Below are 18,993 nucleotides of genomic sequence, written 5' to 3' on the forward strand. Positions count from 1 at the left end.
GGGTATCTGGTGAAATTACCATAAAGCACAAGGGCACCTGGTGAAAATCTAAAAAACCTCAGGGGTACCTGGTGAAATAAATTACGAGGGTACCTGGTGAAAAAAAGTTTCTAACGGCCACTTAACGGCAGGGTTAAGTCATGCGAGAAAATGAAACCTGAGGGGTACCTGGTAGATTACTGAAACAACGAGGGTACCTGGTGAATTAACTTAAACCTCGGGGGTATTTCATGAAATATCCGTTTTGAAAATTATCCCAAATCCAACCCGCTGGAACGCACTATAAACCCTAGCTAAAACCCAAAATCTCTCTCCTCCACTAAAGCTCTGCAACTAACTCTTCAATTCGTTGAATACTGCCAATCCAATTCGCATCATCAATCTTTCGAATCTCATCTGGCTAGAAATTTGGTATAATCAAAGGAAAACTAGCAGAAGAAGTGTCGGAAATTGAAGAAGAAAAAAGTGAAAAAAAAACAATAAAATGGAGGTTGATAGGGAGGATGGGCGTACAGCAACAATGTTGAGACCTTTGGCTTGCTCTAGAAGTGTCCTTAATCGTGCTCACGGCTCTGCTAGTTGGTCCCAAGGTATTTTTTCCATTTTCTAAATTTGAATATTTTCTCTGACATTTGAGTCTGGTTTTATGTTTTTGATTAATTTTTTTTTACGTTGTTGGTTATGAGCTATTTTCGACACTGTAAACAAAATGCACATTGCACATCTTATTATGTTGACAGAATTTGATCCCAAGTTCAAATTCCATCTGTTTTCGAGTTTGTGGTTCGAGAGTAATATTGCTCGAGTTTGTGGCGTGGACCGTGTGGTCCAATAAGGGGATCAATCATTAAGAATTGCAATTTTTGATGTGTACGGAGGCTAATGTAGGAGATCAGAAAGAGGAGAGAGATAGCAGTTTTCGAAGACATTGTTGGGGTTTTGGAGGAGAGAGAGAGAGAGTGAAGTGAGTGGATTTAATGGATGAAATCTAAAGAAGGAGGAGTCCATGGGAAGGAACAACTGGGAATAATGAATGCTGCCGCTCTTTGGATCCCTTCTCCTTCATTGGTGCTTTGTTTTTGTTTTTAATGGCATATTATCATGAGTATCCTTCCTCTCATTTCTCCCTGTTTGCTCCCAGTTGCCATATTTCTACTCAATATACTGCTAACTCTCAATTGAAGGAGATGTTATCAAAGTTTATTCATGAATTACAGGCAACATTTGTACTAATTTACCACTTCATTATCAAACGTTTTCACTTGGGTAGTTAGGCTGTGCGGTTTAGAAGAATGGCCTAGCAAGTAGCAAGAGTTGGTGTCCAGTGGACCTTGTGGTCCAATTTGGGGATCAATCATTAACCCTAGCTAAATAATTAATATTGCTCGAGCTCGTGCATAATCGTACTTGCTATGGGAATACAAGGTTGTGGTTCAAGAGTACGTATTTTCCCTTCTGTTAAGTAGAGAAAGATCAATATTTAAACCCCCACATGCATTGGAGGTGCTGAACTGGTTTTCGCTTTGTATGGTAGGCAAAATAGCTGAGTTTGGGTATTGCAATGCTTCTCCAGGTGTCCTGAGTCATTATATTCTGGATGATGCTTTTGATGTGGTTGCATCTGGGAAGTTTTTGTAATTCCGCAGCTAGGGATGAAACCTTGATTTTTTTTGTAATTCCGCAGTTACGGATGAAAACTTATTACTTATGAAGGTGGGTTCACCAATCATCTTGTTTATAATGTTGTTGTGATGTTAAGGTCCTGTTCTGTTCACCTTATTTCAGGAAAAATAAGATCAGATAAGTTCAAATAAGTTCGGATTCACATAAGATAAGTTTAGGAAAAATAAGGGTTGACCAAGTACAATTTATATAACAAGTTTTGATAAATTCATATAAGTTCAGGTAAGTTCAGATAAGTTCAGAAAAAATAAGTGAAAATCAATTGAATCTAACACACCATAGTATTGTATTTCTGTTTTGTTTTATAGGGGATACCAAAGTGTTAGCTGCAGTTTATGGACCAAAGGTTGGGACTAAGAAAACCGAAAATCCGGAGAAGGCTTCAATTGAAGTTATTTGGAAGCCCAAAACTGGACAAATTGGTAAGGTTAGCTTAATCGTGCAATACATCCATGTTCTCCCTGTTATATTTTCCATCTTGAATACTGATTATCTAATGTTGGTGTGGACTATGCATACATGAAATCCGTGAGCATATGCATCAATTGCAATATTGCATCAATGTTCATGATTTATTTTGCATCTGTACTAATTGATACGTTCCTCCCTTTTGCAAAATATAACTATTGATAAATATCTAGGGAAGTTAAACATCTGAATCTGTGCTATGCTTCCAAAATTGTGGTTATAAGGGTTATGATTTTTTCGTACCTGATTGTTATTTAGGAGAATCCTATGTGTATGAGGATATTCTTATTTTATTTTCCATAATGTAGAAATTTTATCTGATTTCCACTGACTATTGCATAGTTGATATTCATGAACACACATCTTCAAATTGATCTACTGATTCTCTTTAGTCTTGATATCGGGATTCAGTCATCTAACAACTATTAATTAGGGAAATTGGAGAGGGAGTATGAGATGATACTGACGAGAACATTACAAAGCATCTGTATATTGACTATCAATCCAAATACAACCACCTCAGTAATTATCCAGGTATTGTTTAGTGTCTACTTGTTTGCATTGGTTCTGGATGACATTATTGATGTAAATATTTTACACAAAACCTTTTAGGCTCAAATTGATTCCGTTCTTGCTACACCTAGAATCTGTTATTGCTATGACTGATGTATGACTGTTTGCCTGATTTAGAGTGATTATTTGTTGCACTGATTCTGGCGATTGCGATCTTGTTCTCTTTTCCAAGTGTTTAAGCTGTTATGGTACGGCTTTATGTTCAAAAGAAATTGAATTAGTAGACACCTGATTTTTTTGAATGCTATGTTCCATTTTTATTCTTGAGCGCCCTCTATTTTTAATTTTTTTGGTAAAGAAATAAGTAATTCCTCCTTAATTTTAATTGGTATTGCTAATTTTTGCTAGAGATTATCCTGTACGTTTTCTCTTGTGGTTGTAGTGATTACATTTTCTACACAGTCCTTTGATCCTTCAGAGATGTAATATGAATACCTTGTATAATCTAAATATATATGAGTGCATTAAATAACTTGAACGACAGATTATAATGTTACTTTTTTCTTTGTTGTAAATAAATAACTTGTTATTTTTTTATAATGTCTTCCTCATACCTAGTCAATTATCTTCTCAATCCAAAAGGAGGGAGGTGATAATATGATATTTAAGGAGCCTTCTTAAGTTGCATAGAGAAAGAAGTTTAGGAATAGTCGTGGGTGTTAATTAAATGCTTTCTTACAACTATAAAAAAATTGTTTTCTTGCATGCTTTTCTTTGTCTTCTATTTATTTTTTTTAAAAAAATTGGTGAACATCCTATAAATATTTGGCATCTGCAGAAGGCATATGATGCTTTACACTTGATCTCTGAATTTCAGGTAAGTATTGTTGAAAAATTCAAGGTAACTGATGCCAGTTTCTTTGCAGATACCATTTTTAAAAAAAAAATCTTTTTGTTAAGAAAAATTTTCAAGGTCCAGTTTTACATTTCAATAAGTTGCAGAGGGGCTGCAGGGATGTATTTTGTCCAGGAAGGGGTGTTGGGTGTTAAATACTTAAATATGCATTTTGACATAAATGTTTTCGGCCTAAGCCAAACTTCAGATACATTATTGTTATACTCTCAAGTTCCTAGAATAAGAGCAGTAAACAAGATTATGACAAGTCTCTACTTCACCCCTGGAAAGTCGTTCCACTATTTCCTGTTTGTGAAATATTTTTTATGTTCTGTGAAAATAGTCAAATACTTAAACAACTTTATCAAATTTCCATAGGAAAAAACATTTAGTACTTCTGGTTGGTTAACTCTTCAAGGGAAGTTGTATCTGTGTCCTCAAGTTTGACAAAACACCATAGCAAAGTCTAATAGCATTATAGGGGAGATCTTGCTATAATCGTTTAAATCCTAGTCTATTTGTGGATTTTCTCTAAAGAGTACTTGGTGAAGTTTTGGAATTGATGCTTGTTCTAAACTTTTCAAAGAGAAACACTCGTGTACCCTTTCTTTCCCATAATGATTAACTTTACACTTAGAAATTGCAGTTGATGAGTTAGTAGCATGTTAGGATAAGAAGAATGATGAATGATGATTGGATGAATATGCATTTCTAACCAAACAGATCAAGAAAATAGGATATATCATAAAATTAATGACATAAAGTAGCACTATCATTGTGATACTGAAGGACTTGACACTGTTGGTTAAACATTTGGAGTTTTTGGGTTAGTTTATGGGGAATATGATTGTTGCTCTCACTCCCTTAAGCCTGTTTCGCTTTTATATTTGTCGTGTATTCGTTGATGCCAGGCAGGGCAATCATAATGGTGAAATGTGTTTGCGTGTAAACGCCTTGTTAACATGCAGTTGCTCAATTTAAGAAGTTATGGAAGTAACTGATTTATGAAATCTATTTGTCGTCTATTACATTTATTTTGTGATGTTTTGATTGCCCCTTCTCATGTTTCTTAATTTAATGTTAATTACTCTATTTGAAGCTGAAACCTCATCAAAGTACCTCCACTTCCCATACCTCTAGAAATATAAGAAAATTTGAAGAGTTCAGGATTAATCCTATTGTATTTGATGGTGCTTGCTATATATTCACTGTTTCTCAAACTGGACTTCTCTTTTATAACAAGCTGCCATCTGCACCCAGCATTTCAATGCAACCCCTCTCGCATCCCCACCCCCCCTGCAACAATTGGAAAAAGGCTGTTGTAACTTTATTTTTTGTGTTTATTTGCAGGTTGTCAATGATGATGGTGCTGTATCCTGTTGTTAATCTACATACATAGTCTCTTGTTGTACAAATTGATAGTCTTAGTTTTTCGTCAACTTTTTATTTTTCTGTGTTTAACTTAGATTATTCTTTTCTCCCTCTGTTGGTTTTACTCCTAAACGAGTCTTCTGAGAGAGGTCATCAGGCCAATGATGAGAGAAAACTTGAGCAACGTAACACTTTGAACTTGATTTTTGGTTATATAATAGCTTGCTTTATTCTGTAAATCAAAATCCAATTGCTAGGTCCTGTTTCATGAAAATTTCCTTGACTGAAACTGCACCAGCTTCTTCCTTGTGCAATTAATGCTGCTTGTGCTGCACTTGTTGATGCTGGCATATCTCTGAAGCATCTTGCCGGTATGCTATTTTTCTTCTCCCTCAGTTGGAAAATTGTTCTGAGTATTTCAAGTTTTGAAGTCTTGTCTAGATGGAAACATCTGTTAATGACTTGATTTTTTGTTTAAGGGTTGAGGTACTTTATAGAGGGTGTCTTAGACCTCAAGTCTCAAGACGTGTTGATTATGTTCAGATATCCCAGTTCTTTGTACTATTTTGTTTTTGTTATAACATTGCTGTGAATGCTATCATTTTCTGTTGTTCAGTTGCAATATGCTGCTGCTTGGCTGAAACAGGATGTGTTATATTGGATCCTACAAAACAAGAAGAGCAGGTAACTGACTGTCTGACTCCCTTGCTTAAGTCATTTCAAAATTTCTGCTGAATTGAGTTGCTGGTAAAAGGTGTTAGTATGTTCAGAGCAACAAGCATCCTTTTATTAAGGGATAATGTTTTTAGAGGTTGATGATCAATGTAATAAAAAACTTCCAAGGCACACTAAAGCGATAAGGGTCCTGCTAATGAGGCGCTTCGACGAGGCACACGTCAGTGCGCCTCTTTGTAATCACCTCTCCTAGGCAAATAAAGGCCCTTCAGTCCTTCACCCCTTATTGCCCGGCCTTTCCCTGCCTAGGTGCTCCTCAGGCTAATGATAACTGTTGATGTTCGAATACTTCTCAATATGTTAAAAGTTCAAAAATGGATGGAAAAGGAAAAATTATAGGCTTGGTTTTTTTCTTCTTCCAGAATTAGAGTTAAATCACATCTGCTTAACCCTTTGGGGCCTTCTCCCCAATCTAGATTGTATCTACTCTTTGTATTTGTTATTGTTCTTCTTTCTGGGACGTGGAGAGGAGAAGAGAGGGGATGTGTGTTGCAAAATTATGAAAGAAACAAATACATCTAAGTATATTTGTCTGCTGGCAGAAAATGAAGGCATCTGTGTATTTGGTGTTCCCAAATTCTGTGCTATCAGTTCTTCAAGTTTCAGTCACCAAGATTGACGAACCAATGGAGCATGGAATTATCACATCTGTTACCCATGGAGCAATGTCAGGTACTTGGCTTAGGCCTCTCTCTTTGTGTCACAGCCCTTTACATGCAAACACACACATATCAATTTGCATCTCAGTGAACTAACTGTATTGCTTGTTAATTGTTATTATAAGCATCATGGAGTAGGTTGATCATTCCTTTTAAATTGAGGTGTTGGATAGCCTGTAAGGCTTGGAAACGTGAGGTGCAAAGAACTTTGAAATGGACATGATTGGGCTGTGCCGCCACAAATTTCCTTTTATCAATGCAATTTCGTCGATACTTTTCGAGGTGTATAATTTTGAAGATCTTGTTAGAGGTACTTGGAGAGCTAGGGTGTAATGGCTTGCTAACAACCCTGTAGTTGGGTGGCTCTGAAGATAGATGTTAATTTCACATTAATGCATTTAATTTTGTAGTAAATACGCTATCTTCTTTTCGGGATTAATGAGAAGGGTGGTTGACGAGTTCATTAATTCTCAATCAACATCTTCACTCAGGCTTTGTCATATATGAACAATGCACCTGTGTGGTTTGTCATTCAGAATAATTTCCGTTGTCTAGTTGTTTAATTAAGAGCAAATCGTTTACTATAGGGTTCCATGCATTTTGGAGTAATTAGCGGCTTAGCCACATTGAACTTTTGGAATAAACTTTGACCTTGAATTTCTATTACTATGTGTTGGTAAAAAATACTAACGAAAACGAACTTGTGAAAGCATTTTACTCATATATAGATAAAAATAAGATGAGTTGCACATTACAGTCTAGCATTCTGGATCTAGTACATTGTTTCATCCAATGATTGAGCAGACTTAATCCAAGTCTAGCCTGAGTATTATTTTAAAAATAATAATTGCATGTAGTGCAATTTCCATTAGGATACTTTGGTACTTGGGATTATCCCTTGAATTGGAGTACTAGATAATTAAAACTGATGTATGATGTAAAACATCTGTTTTTTTACCAAGCTTGGATTGGTTAAGTAGGAAGTTCCTCATGACCCTCTCCCGGGATCAAGTTCCACGAGTGGGAAGTCCCCCCCCCCCCCTCTCAAGATGCCTGGGATACTGTGGACTGATGGATGGACTATATCCTGAGATAGGATGCGCGACCCGAGGCTTTTATTTGTACCTACTAAGCTTTCAGATTGGGTTTGAAAGCTATTGTCTTCCTAAATCCGGACCTCTTTATTCTATGGAGTATTTCTTTTTTAGCATTGCATAAATCTAACATAAACTTTCCTTGTAGTTATGTTACCTTTGTAATTTTTTTTAGTCTGATTGTCTTGGTAAATTCTACTGTTGAAACATGAAAGATTAGGATAATAGGATCTTAACTAAATGTACGGATATGCTGGATGGTATAAAATCTAGAATTCTTGGGTATTTTTGTATGTTTTGTTGTATATTTGATTTTGTATTCATTGCTATGTGATTATACCTTTTATTGGTACCTTCATCTACGCCGCTTGTGATTTTATTTGATCTATAATTTTATCTTGCAGTTGAAGATTATTTTTACTGTCTCAAGAGTGGACGAGCTGCAACAGCCAAACTCTCTAATTTTCTAAGAAGCCGCCTGCAAAATCGACTTCCAAGTGATTTGCTAGGGGACACCTGATTTTTGGCGAGGTAAACTGTATGATTTCAGTAATTAGGAGATGAATTAACTTTCACAATGTTTATCCTACTCATTGTATGTACATCATCTGATATGAACTGTGCGGTTTTTTAATCTTTTACCCGAGTCCGCATTACGCGTGACATTGAACTTGAAAGCATTACTACTTCTGGCTTTTTAATTCTATATATATATATATATATATATATATATATATATATATATATATTGTCAGTATATTTAGAGTTCACCATTATCATGTTGCTGCAATTTCTAAAGGTAATTACTGTCATTGTCTTTGTTTATTAATTCCTCTGTCAAGCATATTTATGGTTGTCATCAGTTCTGAAATTCAGTAATGTCAGATTTCATTCCAACAAAGTCGTATTGAAAATGGAAATCTTTATTTGTCGGGGAAGAAAATGGAGAAGTACACGCATATTAAGGTATATAGATAATTTCTAATGTATTGTTCAGTTATTCTTAAGGATGCGGGGTTGTATCCGTTGTGTATAGGACGTTTGTTGCGCCTGTATGATATTCGTCTTAAGTTTATTCTAGTTCACAAGTTGACTAATGCTACATAAGAAACTTAATGCTTACGTCGGTCCATTTGTTTTTTTCTTGTTCTTAGTATGGTTTTTAATGCGCAACTTTGATCATCTATATGTTAAATTACTTTGTACTAGACATTATGGTATAAAAAGGTGAAGATATATTCAAAATGTACATTGAGATTACTGATATTGTTTTTTTTATGTAAAAGAAATCATGGTAAAAGAACAATCCTTTTTTTAATGGGTTGGGCCAGATAAAATAAAAACCAGACTAAGATTCTTTTGTGTGGCACATGTTGCAAGTTACCTCTTCCACAACGCTAGAGGGGCCATGGGGGCACGAGTTTCGTCTTTTGGAAAAGTGCTACGTTTGGATTGAGGGGGTTAGTTATGGTGCAAGGAAGGGCAAAGCCCGAAAACGTAGGTAGTACTTTGTTAGGCTAAGGACTGAATTGATTAATTTGGTGTAATTAAGAAAATGAAACCATAGATCATTATTTAGAGGATTGCTAGGGCACAAAATCTCCTTAGTGGGGTGGTCCTCCTGGTGTGTAAGATCATAAGCAAATCCAGGTTGGTACCACAAAATACAAATAATGTCCATCTATTGTTGAATGTTGATAAATGTTTTTAGCGAGTGTTTGGTTGATAAAGGTTTGAGTTAAAAAGAGAGGTTGGACTAGTGCAAATCTTGGATGAAATTGTTTGGTTGAAAGAGGATTGAATAGTAAAAAGTTGGTTGTAGGAGTTTTTCGAATACAATTTTGTGAATGTATTGGTGAAAAGAGTGTTCTATCTTGAAGTTTACGGAATGGTTATATTTCTGCTCTTGTATGCCGACAATGATGACCGAAGGGGAGTAGATGAATATTGAGAAAGTACAAAGTGTGTAGATAAAGAGAAGTACTGTATGTTTAGGTATACCGTATACATATAGCTTGGTACACTTTTGTCCCAAGGCTATAATGAAAACTGCACAAAAACTTAACTACAACTTGAAGAGGAAAGCAATTTAACACTATGCGGAGAGAAATGAACAATTGAGGAAACTGTCTGAGGTTGCGAATAGGGCATCATCGTAGACTCTTAAAGTCTAGGATAATTTCCGAGTTTTCAATCCTCTCAAATAGCTACCCCTGAAGATGGAATAGTTGTTACTTGTTAGGTTGATAAAGATTAGAAAACCCATTCTAATGAGTCAGTGAGGTATTGGTACTGTACTGGTAGAGGCCTATGGTCAGTGTACTGTACTTTTGTAGTTGCATTGCAATGCCCTTATGAGTTGGGGAGCGGAATTTCGGCATGCTGTGATGTACATCACAGGGCATTTTGTGTACCATTCATTAAAAAGAAAGTACCATTTCATTAAACGGAGTACCATTACGATTAAAACATGTACCATTGAAATTCAATTTATTTACAGAAATGCCCCTGTGATGTGTTTTGAAACACATCACAGCATGCCGAAATGACTTCCTCTATGAGTTGTGGCTCATTCTGATTATAAAAGATGAACCACTCATACATACCCTTTGATAGCGGTATTTTTTTTTAATTTTTTTACCTTCTATTTTTAGCTACCATACCAGTATACCTATCAAAAATCGACCTGACCCAAAAACCAACCCGAACCCGACCCGAAAATATTGGGTCCTGAACAAGATTTTGTGACCCGTAACTCGATTTTATCCGAACCTAAGCAACCCGATAAGTAATGGGTTAAAATCCGGCCGAACTCGTTTTGGACCCGACCAATTGAAAATCATTGTATTTATAGTAATAACTGAGATTATGAGAAAAATTAAGCATAATAGACACGTTGTTTTTACTATTGTTGTGTGTAATATGATTTTAATTTGAATTATACGTCATTTTATGGTTGAATTTGACTAAATATAAACTTGTGTAGGAAAATTTGTTGATTTGTGCTCATATTTCGTATATTTATCACCTAAATTAATGAAAATATAATGCGCGTTTTAAAATCTCTCAACCCATTGGGTCGACCCGAACCCGGAAGTTCTGGGTCTTGAACAAGCATATGTAAACCCGAACCTGAAAGTGACCGATCCGATTCAACCCAAACCCGAAAATAATTTTTTACAACCCTACCCGACCGACCCGTTTGACAGGTCTATATACCCGTGAGCCTGCTGTAGCCAAACTATTGTTCATGTTTTTTTTCGAAGTGCTAGTATCTCTGCCTGCTGCCTAGGACCATGAGGTAGATTAAGAAGGTTATTTTCCACCAACCAGATCTTTTTTGAGGTAGATATGAATATGTGGTCTATACCTATTAATCCCACAAAACATCGTTTTTTAGTGACATAAAAAAGTTACGGAAAATTGAAAATTTACTCGTATATGAAATGAAAGAACGTAGAGTTGTTTGATTGGCAAAAACAGTATATAATACTTAAAATTGAACAAAAATACTAATGTGTATATGTAAGTGGAGTTGTTGTAGGTGAAGGGTGATGTGCTTAGCTCTCCCTAGAAGGTAGAACATGAATGCATGAGCATACTGATGTGTTTGTATCTTTACAAGTTTCAGAACAATTTAGTTTCTTTGTATTGGTGGTACTTTGATCTTACTTGTACCCAAGGGCGGGTGGAATTGAACCTAGGGGGCGTTAGCAGTTAGCAACTTAGCCCCCCAAAGAGGATCAATAAAAATATGACTTGGTAAATTTATTTATTTTTCGAAAAAATGTGGGTAAAGTATCTTATTTGGCTCCCCTTAGAGCCTCCTTAGAGCATCTCCAATGGTTGTAGCTAGGACTAGCTTGAAATTTCAAGCTAATAGCTTGACCATTGGAGTTCAAATGATAAATTAGCTTGGCCAAGCAAATCAGCTTAAACAAGCTAATTTGCTTGAAAAAAATGGGCAAATGAAATAATATTAAATTAAACTATATTTAAAATATTGATTGACAAAAATGACTGCATTAATATCAAGCTACTCCCTTCGTATTTTTTTAAGAGATACACTTGTCTTTTCTGACCGTATTTATTTAAGAGATACACTTGTCATTTTTAGTAACTTATCAACCCCACCATCTAATTAAATAATACATCTAATATACCCTATCACCCACCATCCTATTAAACAAATATTTTCATAAACCCACCCCACCCTCCACCCACCAAAATGACATGGTCCCCACATATTTAATTATTAAAATATCTATCCAACCCCACTTGCTTTATTATTTTATTTCATTCAATTATTCTTCTTAATACCCGTGCCCGGCCAAGTGTATCTCTTGAAAAAATACGGATGGAGTAATAGCTAACCATCGAGGTACCAACTAGCTAAAAAGAAAAGTAGCTTGATATATTATTTGGCATGACAAACTAATTTAGTCATTAAAGAATCTTCCCCTACAATTACATGCATCATCCTTCGGTATTGATAATTATTTTTATTTCCTCAAGCCAATAAAAAAAAACATTATTCTATGTATACGTGCAAATTCTCTCCCGTCGATTTTACATGCAATTTGGATGATATGTCTGTTGAAAGTGAAAGAACAAAGCCATGTACTCCTTAAACAAATTAATTACGGAGTACATTGCAATGGAGAAAGAAGTGGGATAAAATAAAAAATAAATGCACACATGGGTTTTTATCAGCGACGTGATAGTAAAAGAGTGTTAGCACTTGACAGTATGATCATTGAAGAGCTTCTCTGTATATGCAACATGCTCTTTTGAGACTGGATTTATGTGACATATTACTGCATTAAATTTACTTGAATTTCACTTATATTCTTTACACCCGTCTTTTATTACACTTATTCTTTACATTATATACTCTTATTATAGGTACAAATTGAATGAATTCATACGTAGTATCTCCTAATCAAACATCCATATGGTTAGCTTTTTACCAATTCTTTTCCTTTTTCATTTCTACACTTCTGTAAATCTTTTCTTGTGGTGATGGATGCAATGATGTGTTCAATTTCTTCAATGCGATCGACTTTTTTTCACCCTTATTGCGGTCCATCTATTAATAATTTTACATTTTTCTCTTACATATTTAAGCAAAAACAGGTTATTTTTTGAGGGGGTAAAATAAATCCTTATTATATGTGTAACTTAAATTACATCCTTAAATGCCATTCCCCAACCAACTTAAGCATTATATTGCAAATGATGGTTACAATTAGCTAATTTTCTGACGCTTATTTAATGTCATGATATTGCATGCTTAAATAACCAACAGCGTACTCGCATTTTCTCAACCCTTTTTTCTTCAATTCCTCTCTTAACAATGGACCACAAACTAATTAGCGTCAATGACAGAAAAACTTTGTCTAAAATCTTCCATGATGAAGAAGCAAACACTAGAGAAGATCATCAATCACCAAGCTTTCATCACCTCTCTCTCCAACCTCATGACAACGGCTTCGTCCCCGTCGAGCCGTTGTCGCCGTTGCTCCCTCAGAGCCCTGAATCAATATGGTCTCCTTCTCCTTTATGGAGTCCTTCTCATCATCCTTCACTCCTCCATTGTTGCATATCCTCTCTCCACCGCGATGGAGACATTTACTCCATCGTGGTGTCAGGAGACCTAGTCTTAACCGGCTCATGCGGTCGTCGTGTCCATGCATGGCAGCCGCTCGATTGCCATGCAAAGGGATACATACATGCAAGCTCCGGCGAGGTTCGAGCCATGGTGGCACATGGGGACACCCTCTTCACATCACACAAGGATCATAAGATTAGGGTTTGGAACATGAAGAATAATTGTAATGGCAATAGCTTTAAGTCTAGGAAGGTCACTACCCTACCAAATGCTAGCCATTTCAAAAACTTCATATGTAGGCCAACTGTAATTACCCCACAACATAAGGCCACTTCTAAATCAATAACCCCCCAACAACATAAGGACATTATCTCTTGCATGGCTTACTACAACGTTGAAGGGATATTATACACCGGCTCGTTCGATCGAACGGTGAAAGTGTGGAAGGTAAATGAGAAGAAATGTGTTGACTCGTTTATGGCTCATGGTGGGAATATCAATGATATGGTGGTTAACCAACAAAATGGCTATCTTTTCACATGTTCATCAGATGGAACAGTAAAAATGTGGTTAATTAAGGGTTTATGGTGAAAACTCCCATGCTCTTATAAAAGTCCTTACTTCTCATACATACCCTTTTCATGCCTTAGCCTTCAGTATGTCATCACTATCACAAAAGATATTCTTATATGCTGGATCATAGGACGGAACAATAAACTACTGGGAACAAGAACATTCTTGTAGGTACATTCATGGAGGGTTCTTACAAGGGCATAGGTTCGCGGTCCTTTGCCTTGCTTCCCTAGAGAATGTAGTAATAAGTGGATCGGAGGACTCGACGATTAGGATATGGAGGAGGGAGAAAGGAGGAGAAAGAAGTAATAACGTTAACCACGAGTGTCTCGCGGTTTTAGAAGGCCATAGAGGGCCTGTAAGATGCTTGGCTGTTTACTTACAAAAGGATAAGTTTGCTATGAGTTTTTTGGTGTATAGTGCTAGCTTGGATCGAACGTTTAAGGTGTGGAGAGTTAAGTTGTTGTCTTCTGAAATGAAGAAATCGCCATTTAGAGATGAGTATATGGAGGATTGTAAGTCTCTAATGGAGTTTGAGACAAGCCCTGTGTTGTCTCCTTCATGGGTGAAGAAGAAGCTTAAAGGTAGTCGTAGCCTCAATAAGACAATAAGTTAGTTTAATTTTTAATTAACTTAAGTAAGATCTTTTAGTTTAACTTATTATATCTTTAAGATCTTATAATTATTAGTGTGTTGTATTAATGTTTATTGATTTGTTATCCTACTTATCCATACCTATGTTCTTATTGCTTATTACTTGTTGCGCTGCTTAAGACGGATATGATCTAATTAAACATGTACTGTATGTCTATACACTATAAGAATTTGTAGCTTTAACGACAACCTAATTACGACGGGTTAAAAATTCGGTCGCAAAAGCCTTTTGCGACGGGGATAACAACCAAACAAAGACGGGAACAACCGTCGCAAATGTTTTTTACGACGGGTTAACAACGAGATTTTCCATTAACGACGACCCCCTTTTATGACGGGTTCGCGACAGAAAATTCTGTCATTAATCAATGATTATTGGCCTTTAGCGACGTGATTTCCCGTCGTTAATGGTATAATTTTTTGTAGTGATATATCAATAATATTATTATGAAATTTCCTTCAATTTTGAAGCAATAAATTAGTTTTAAAAAGGGTGTACGTACCTTCACCTTCAGAGCCTTCACAACCCGGCCACTCGAGCATCATTGAAGAAAGAGTCACAACGTTTAGTCATATATAGTTGAAACAACTACTTGCCTTAATACATCAAGGATGAAATTGGAGGATTAAATTAGCAAGCAATTAATTAATATGACTAATTAATTAATAACGTACAATATACTCATCAAAACTATGTCTTGCTAATTTCAAAGAAACCCAATGCATGCATTTCCTTGAATTAATCCCAGTAAGTTTCAGCAAGAAAAGTAGAAGAAGAGGATAATGCATTCCAACAGAATTAAGTTTATGTTTACGTTTAAGTGGCAAGGTTATGAGTAGTAAAATTCTAGCTATAGACACAACCATAAGTTCTATCCGTTGGTAATAAAAGAAAATCGGTTTCATTGACATCAACTATACGGAGTACTATGCATTTAGTTTGTTTTGTAGTATATGTAATGGCCTATAAAGACCCTAATACTTTGTTTAGTGTGTAAACTTTTTAATTTATGTAAAATTAAGCCTATATCAAAAAAAAAAAAAAAAAACCCTACTATACGGACTATGAGAAAAACGTACTTTAAGTGATGGTGTTCTCCTTCTCCACATCACAAACTATTCTCTTAGGTGCAATGCGTGTCATAAATGGCCGGTGTCGGAGATAATCGTTAATGTTTAGGTTTACGCCTAATGAAAACACAACTTTAGTCACATCAAAAACTAACTTATAAAATTGATTTTTTGTGAAAACTACCTTATTAAAAAAAAATGTTGTAATTAACTACCTTATAAAAATTTTATACTGTAAAATACTACGTACCTTTAGTTGGATTATAACATCGATTCAAGATTTCGGGATTGACTTTACTAGGTGTATCTCACATGGTATCTAACGGGAAAAAGGATAATTAAATGGCACGTAAGATGCATATGGTAAAGTCAATCCCGGAATTTTGATTCAACGTTCATAATTCAGGAAAAGGTAGTATCTTACAGCATAAATTTTCTATAAATAGTTAATTACAATATTTCTTTTTATAAGGTAGTCTTTCGGAAAAAAAAAAAAAAAAACTACTTCGTATTTTATAAGGTAATATTAATTTTTGACAAATGATCTTACGCTAATCAACATTCCCACTAATAAGAGAGGTATCTTAAAGTTCGAATAGTCGATTTCCATTACTCCTACTAACAATAAATGGTGAACAATCTTAACATGGAATGATTAAAGTATTGCTAGTTTGCTAGTAGTCTACTACTAGGATAATTATTGTGCAATAGTATTGATAAGGTTTGAGTCTTTGGATGTGGTGTTTAACATCATTATGCTATAAGAATTAATGCCTACAAATTGTGCGGTAGATGAAGTGTCTTTTACCTGCATAACATAGTACTCCTCCATTATTAAGAAAAGTGAGACACAACAAATTGAAACATATGGATTGGCCAATTTTCAACAAGGTACGTATTTGGAATGAAAATTCCTCCCATGATCACGTTAGGTTGTTACATGTCAAATGACTTCTTTTACAATTAGATGTCATTATTTGAATTACTCTGTATCTCTTAGTTGATGATAGTATTATCCGATTTGACTAATGCATTCACCCACGTTTCTTCCATAAACTCATGCAATCAACTTTTTTTTCTTCAAATTTAGCATTCTGAGCTCAAACCTATCTTTTTACCTCATTCGCTTTTTAATCCCAAATCTCTCCTTTCACCGCGGAAGTCCCAAACATCTTTCGATCAAACACCCCCAAAGTATACAATTCAAATTGTTAATTAGCTTGTTTTTACTAGATGTCTGTTATTAATGTGCAAAATTTGTACTTGTATACAAAATTACATATATATATATATATATATATATATATATATATATATATATATATATATATATATATATATATATATATATATATATATATACATATATATATATATATGTATATATATATATTGCGAATGAACCACAAGGGTGGGAATGAGAATCGATCCCAAGATCACCTGAAACCGGGATGGAAGCTCTAACCAACTAAGCTATCCATCACTCTCAAATTACATATATTATCGATATTCACGTGAACCTTATAAAATTATTATTGCTTGGCTCCAATTTGTCAATTGCGCAACTTATGTATGAGTGGGGATCTTTGTTCAACCTTCAACCATATAAAATTATCAAAAGTGGTACCATAGAAAGATTCAATTCCTAATAAAAAGTGGTACCATTTTATAAAAGCATAATTTAATATAATGTCTTTAAAAGTCCAATATCCAATTTAAATCTTCACTTAATGACAAAGTTACATCAAGCAATTTGCACAAATTGCATAAGCACAACTAATGATAACATTTATTTTGGAAATTATTTATGATATTAGAAAGCTTCATCATCTCTTGAAAGAGGAACATGGGTTTTGAGAATGAAGAAGTTGTCACAAGTGAGCCCACCAAGAGCCCCACCAATGAGTGGGCCAACCCAGTAAACCCAGTGATCAGCCCAGTTCCAGCTTACAAGAGCAGGCCCAAATGACCTTGCTGGATTCATTGATGCCCCAGAGAATAACCCACCAGCAAAGATGTTGGCCCCAACCACAAGCCCAGTTAGCAATATTCCTTGGCTTTGAAGTGGGCCCTTCTTTTGGTCAACAAGGGTGGTGTATATTGTGAAGAGGAGAGAAAATGTTAAGATCACCTCCATCACCAATCCTTGTAGAGGGTCTACCCCCTTTGGAAGAGAGTGTATAGGAGTCACCTGCGTTCAGATAAGTGATAATCACTTAATTAGGTAAATAGAACGCACTAAATTTAGACGGAGTGACTAATTAGTTTAAGGTTAAATTGTTTTTTATCACTTAAAAAATTTGATAAATTGTTTTTATGATCTAAAAAAATAAAAATTGTCTTTTACTACCTAAAAATAAAATAAAATTATTTTTTACCACCTCTTAACTACAAGATGGACAAAAATGGTATGTGAATTAATGGAAAGTAAAGGAAAATAGTAGCTTACATACATGAAAATCATGGGAGAATATAAGAAAATGAAAAATATAGTCGTTGAAATGGATCCGCATAACATTTCTTTCAATTTTTCCGGTTAAGAGGTGGTAAAAAATAATTTTTATTTTATATTTAGGTGGTAAGACTCTTTTTATTTTTTTAGGCGGTAAAAAACAATTTATCAATTTATTTGATGGTAAAAAATAATTTAATCTTATTTTAATGTAGACAAGGAATAATATATCTCGGAATAGTAAATGAGGTAAAAAATAAAATTTTACCAGTCCACCGGTGACATAGGTGAGCAAGTAACAAGCCAGAGCAGAAGCAAGACATTGTATAATCCAATAAAGTAGAGATCTGAGAATTGTAATATTGCCACCAATTGCAAGACCAAGAGTGACGGCGGGGTTCAAGTGACCGCCGGAAATGTTAAATCCGGCAGCAATCATCGCAGCTACCACAAATGCATGTGTTATCCCCACAAACAACAATCCTACTATTGGACTTGCTTCTGCTTTATCTGTAACATTTTACAATTACAAACAAAATTAAATCGATCATTCTTAATAATAGGAATACGACATAGTATATAAATTGTTAAATTTGATCGAGTGGTTAATTACCAGCAGCCATGGCAGATCCAACACCGGCGAAGACGAAGAGGAAGGTGCAAATGAATTCGACAACGAGAGCATTGATGCATTCTGGTTCCGTTGCCTCTCGGGTTGTTCCTAGGGCTATTTTACCCATGATGATATGGAGTATAGTGTTAACAAATTATCAGAGGTGCAAATCACTTTTATATATATATATATATATATATATAGTTAAAAAACGTGCATTTATAAATACTAAAATGAGAAAGAGCAATGAATTGAAGGGTGAAACAACCGGAAAGGTGGAGATTCCTTTGTCCATGTTATTACATGATTAGATGGATGGGTCAAAAATCAAAATGATAATTCATCATTATCATTGGCGTACGTACTGTATTGTATGACAAAATTATTTTGTTGCTTTATGCCACCCTCTATGGATATTCCTCCTTTTATGACCTACTCATCCAGTCATCCTAGTTAGTTAGTTGGGTTGCAATTCCACATTTCCACTAGTGAATATAGAGTACGTAACAACTAGTTATTGGATCAGGTGATGTATCGGGTCACTCTAGGTAATATAGGAATAATATTTAAATTTTAATTGAGTTGGAAATTAATGTAACGG

The 18,993-nt window shown here is 35.1% G+C and overlaps 2 protein-coding genes, 1 non-coding gene and 1 pseudogene across 5 annotated transcripts; 3 read left to right on the forward strand and 1 right to left on the reverse strand.

Moving 5' to 3' along the window:
• The first annotated feature begins 249 nt into the window (after positions 1-249).
• LOC110775345 (exosome complex exonuclease RRP46 homolog) lies at positions 250-8,119 on the forward strand. 3 transcript variants are annotated; one of them, XM_021979963.2, is made up of 8 exons: positions 250-590; positions 1,992-2,105; positions 2,585-2,685; positions 4,910-4,930; positions 5,229-5,301; positions 5,547-5,614; positions 6,208-6,337; positions 6,450-6,798. In XM_021979963.2, exons 1-8 carry the CDS (start codon positions 485-487, stop codon positions 6,545-6,547), a joined length of 711 nt encoding a protein of 236 aa, XP_021835655.2. In that variant the 5' UTR covers positions 250-484; the 3' UTR covers positions 6,548-6,798. The 3 variants fall into 3 exon arrangements, with proteins under 3 accessions (XP_021835655.2, XP_021835661.2, XP_021835651.2); XM_021979959.2 differs by lacking the exon at positions 6,450-6,798 and adding an exon at positions 7,823-8,119 and having other exon boundaries at positions 251-590; XM_021979969.2 differs by lacking the exons at positions 2,585-2,685; positions 6,450-6,798 and adding an exon at positions 7,823-8,119 and having other exon boundaries at positions 1,992-2,110.
• LOC130466668 (small nucleolar RNA snoR101) lies at positions 3,515-3,577 on the forward strand. Its single transcript, XR_008926838.1, has one exon. It is a non-coding gene; the product is annotated as a small nucleolar RNA snoR101 (small nucleolar RNA).
• Positions 8,120-8,231: 112 nt separating the features above from the next.
• LOC130472374 (protein JINGUBANG-like) lies at positions 8,232-14,355 on the forward strand (annotated as a pseudogene).
• Positions 14,356-16,969: 2,614 nt separating this feature from the next.
• On the reverse strand, positions 16,970-18,639 carry LOC110805892 (aquaporin TIP4-1). The gene is made up of 3 exons (XM_022011513.2): positions 18,393-18,639; positions 18,048-18,289; positions 16,970-17,518 (listed from the first exon to the last, which is right to left on the reverse strand). Exons 1-3 carry the CDS (start codon positions 18,517-18,519, stop codon positions 17,141-17,143), a joined length of 747 nt encoding a protein of 248 aa, XP_021867205.2. The 5' UTR covers positions 18,520-18,639; the 3' UTR covers positions 16,970-17,140.
• Between the last annotated feature and the right edge of the window lie 354 nt (positions 18,640-18,993).

The sequence above is a fragment of the Spinacia oleracea genome, chromosome 1 (genome assembly GCF_020520425.1).
Source record: "Spinacia oleracea cultivar Varoflay chromosome 1, BTI_SOV_V1, whole genome shotgun sequence".
NCBI lineage: Eukaryota > Viridiplantae > Streptophyta > Magnoliopsida > Caryophyllales > Amaranthaceae > Spinacia > Spinacia oleracea.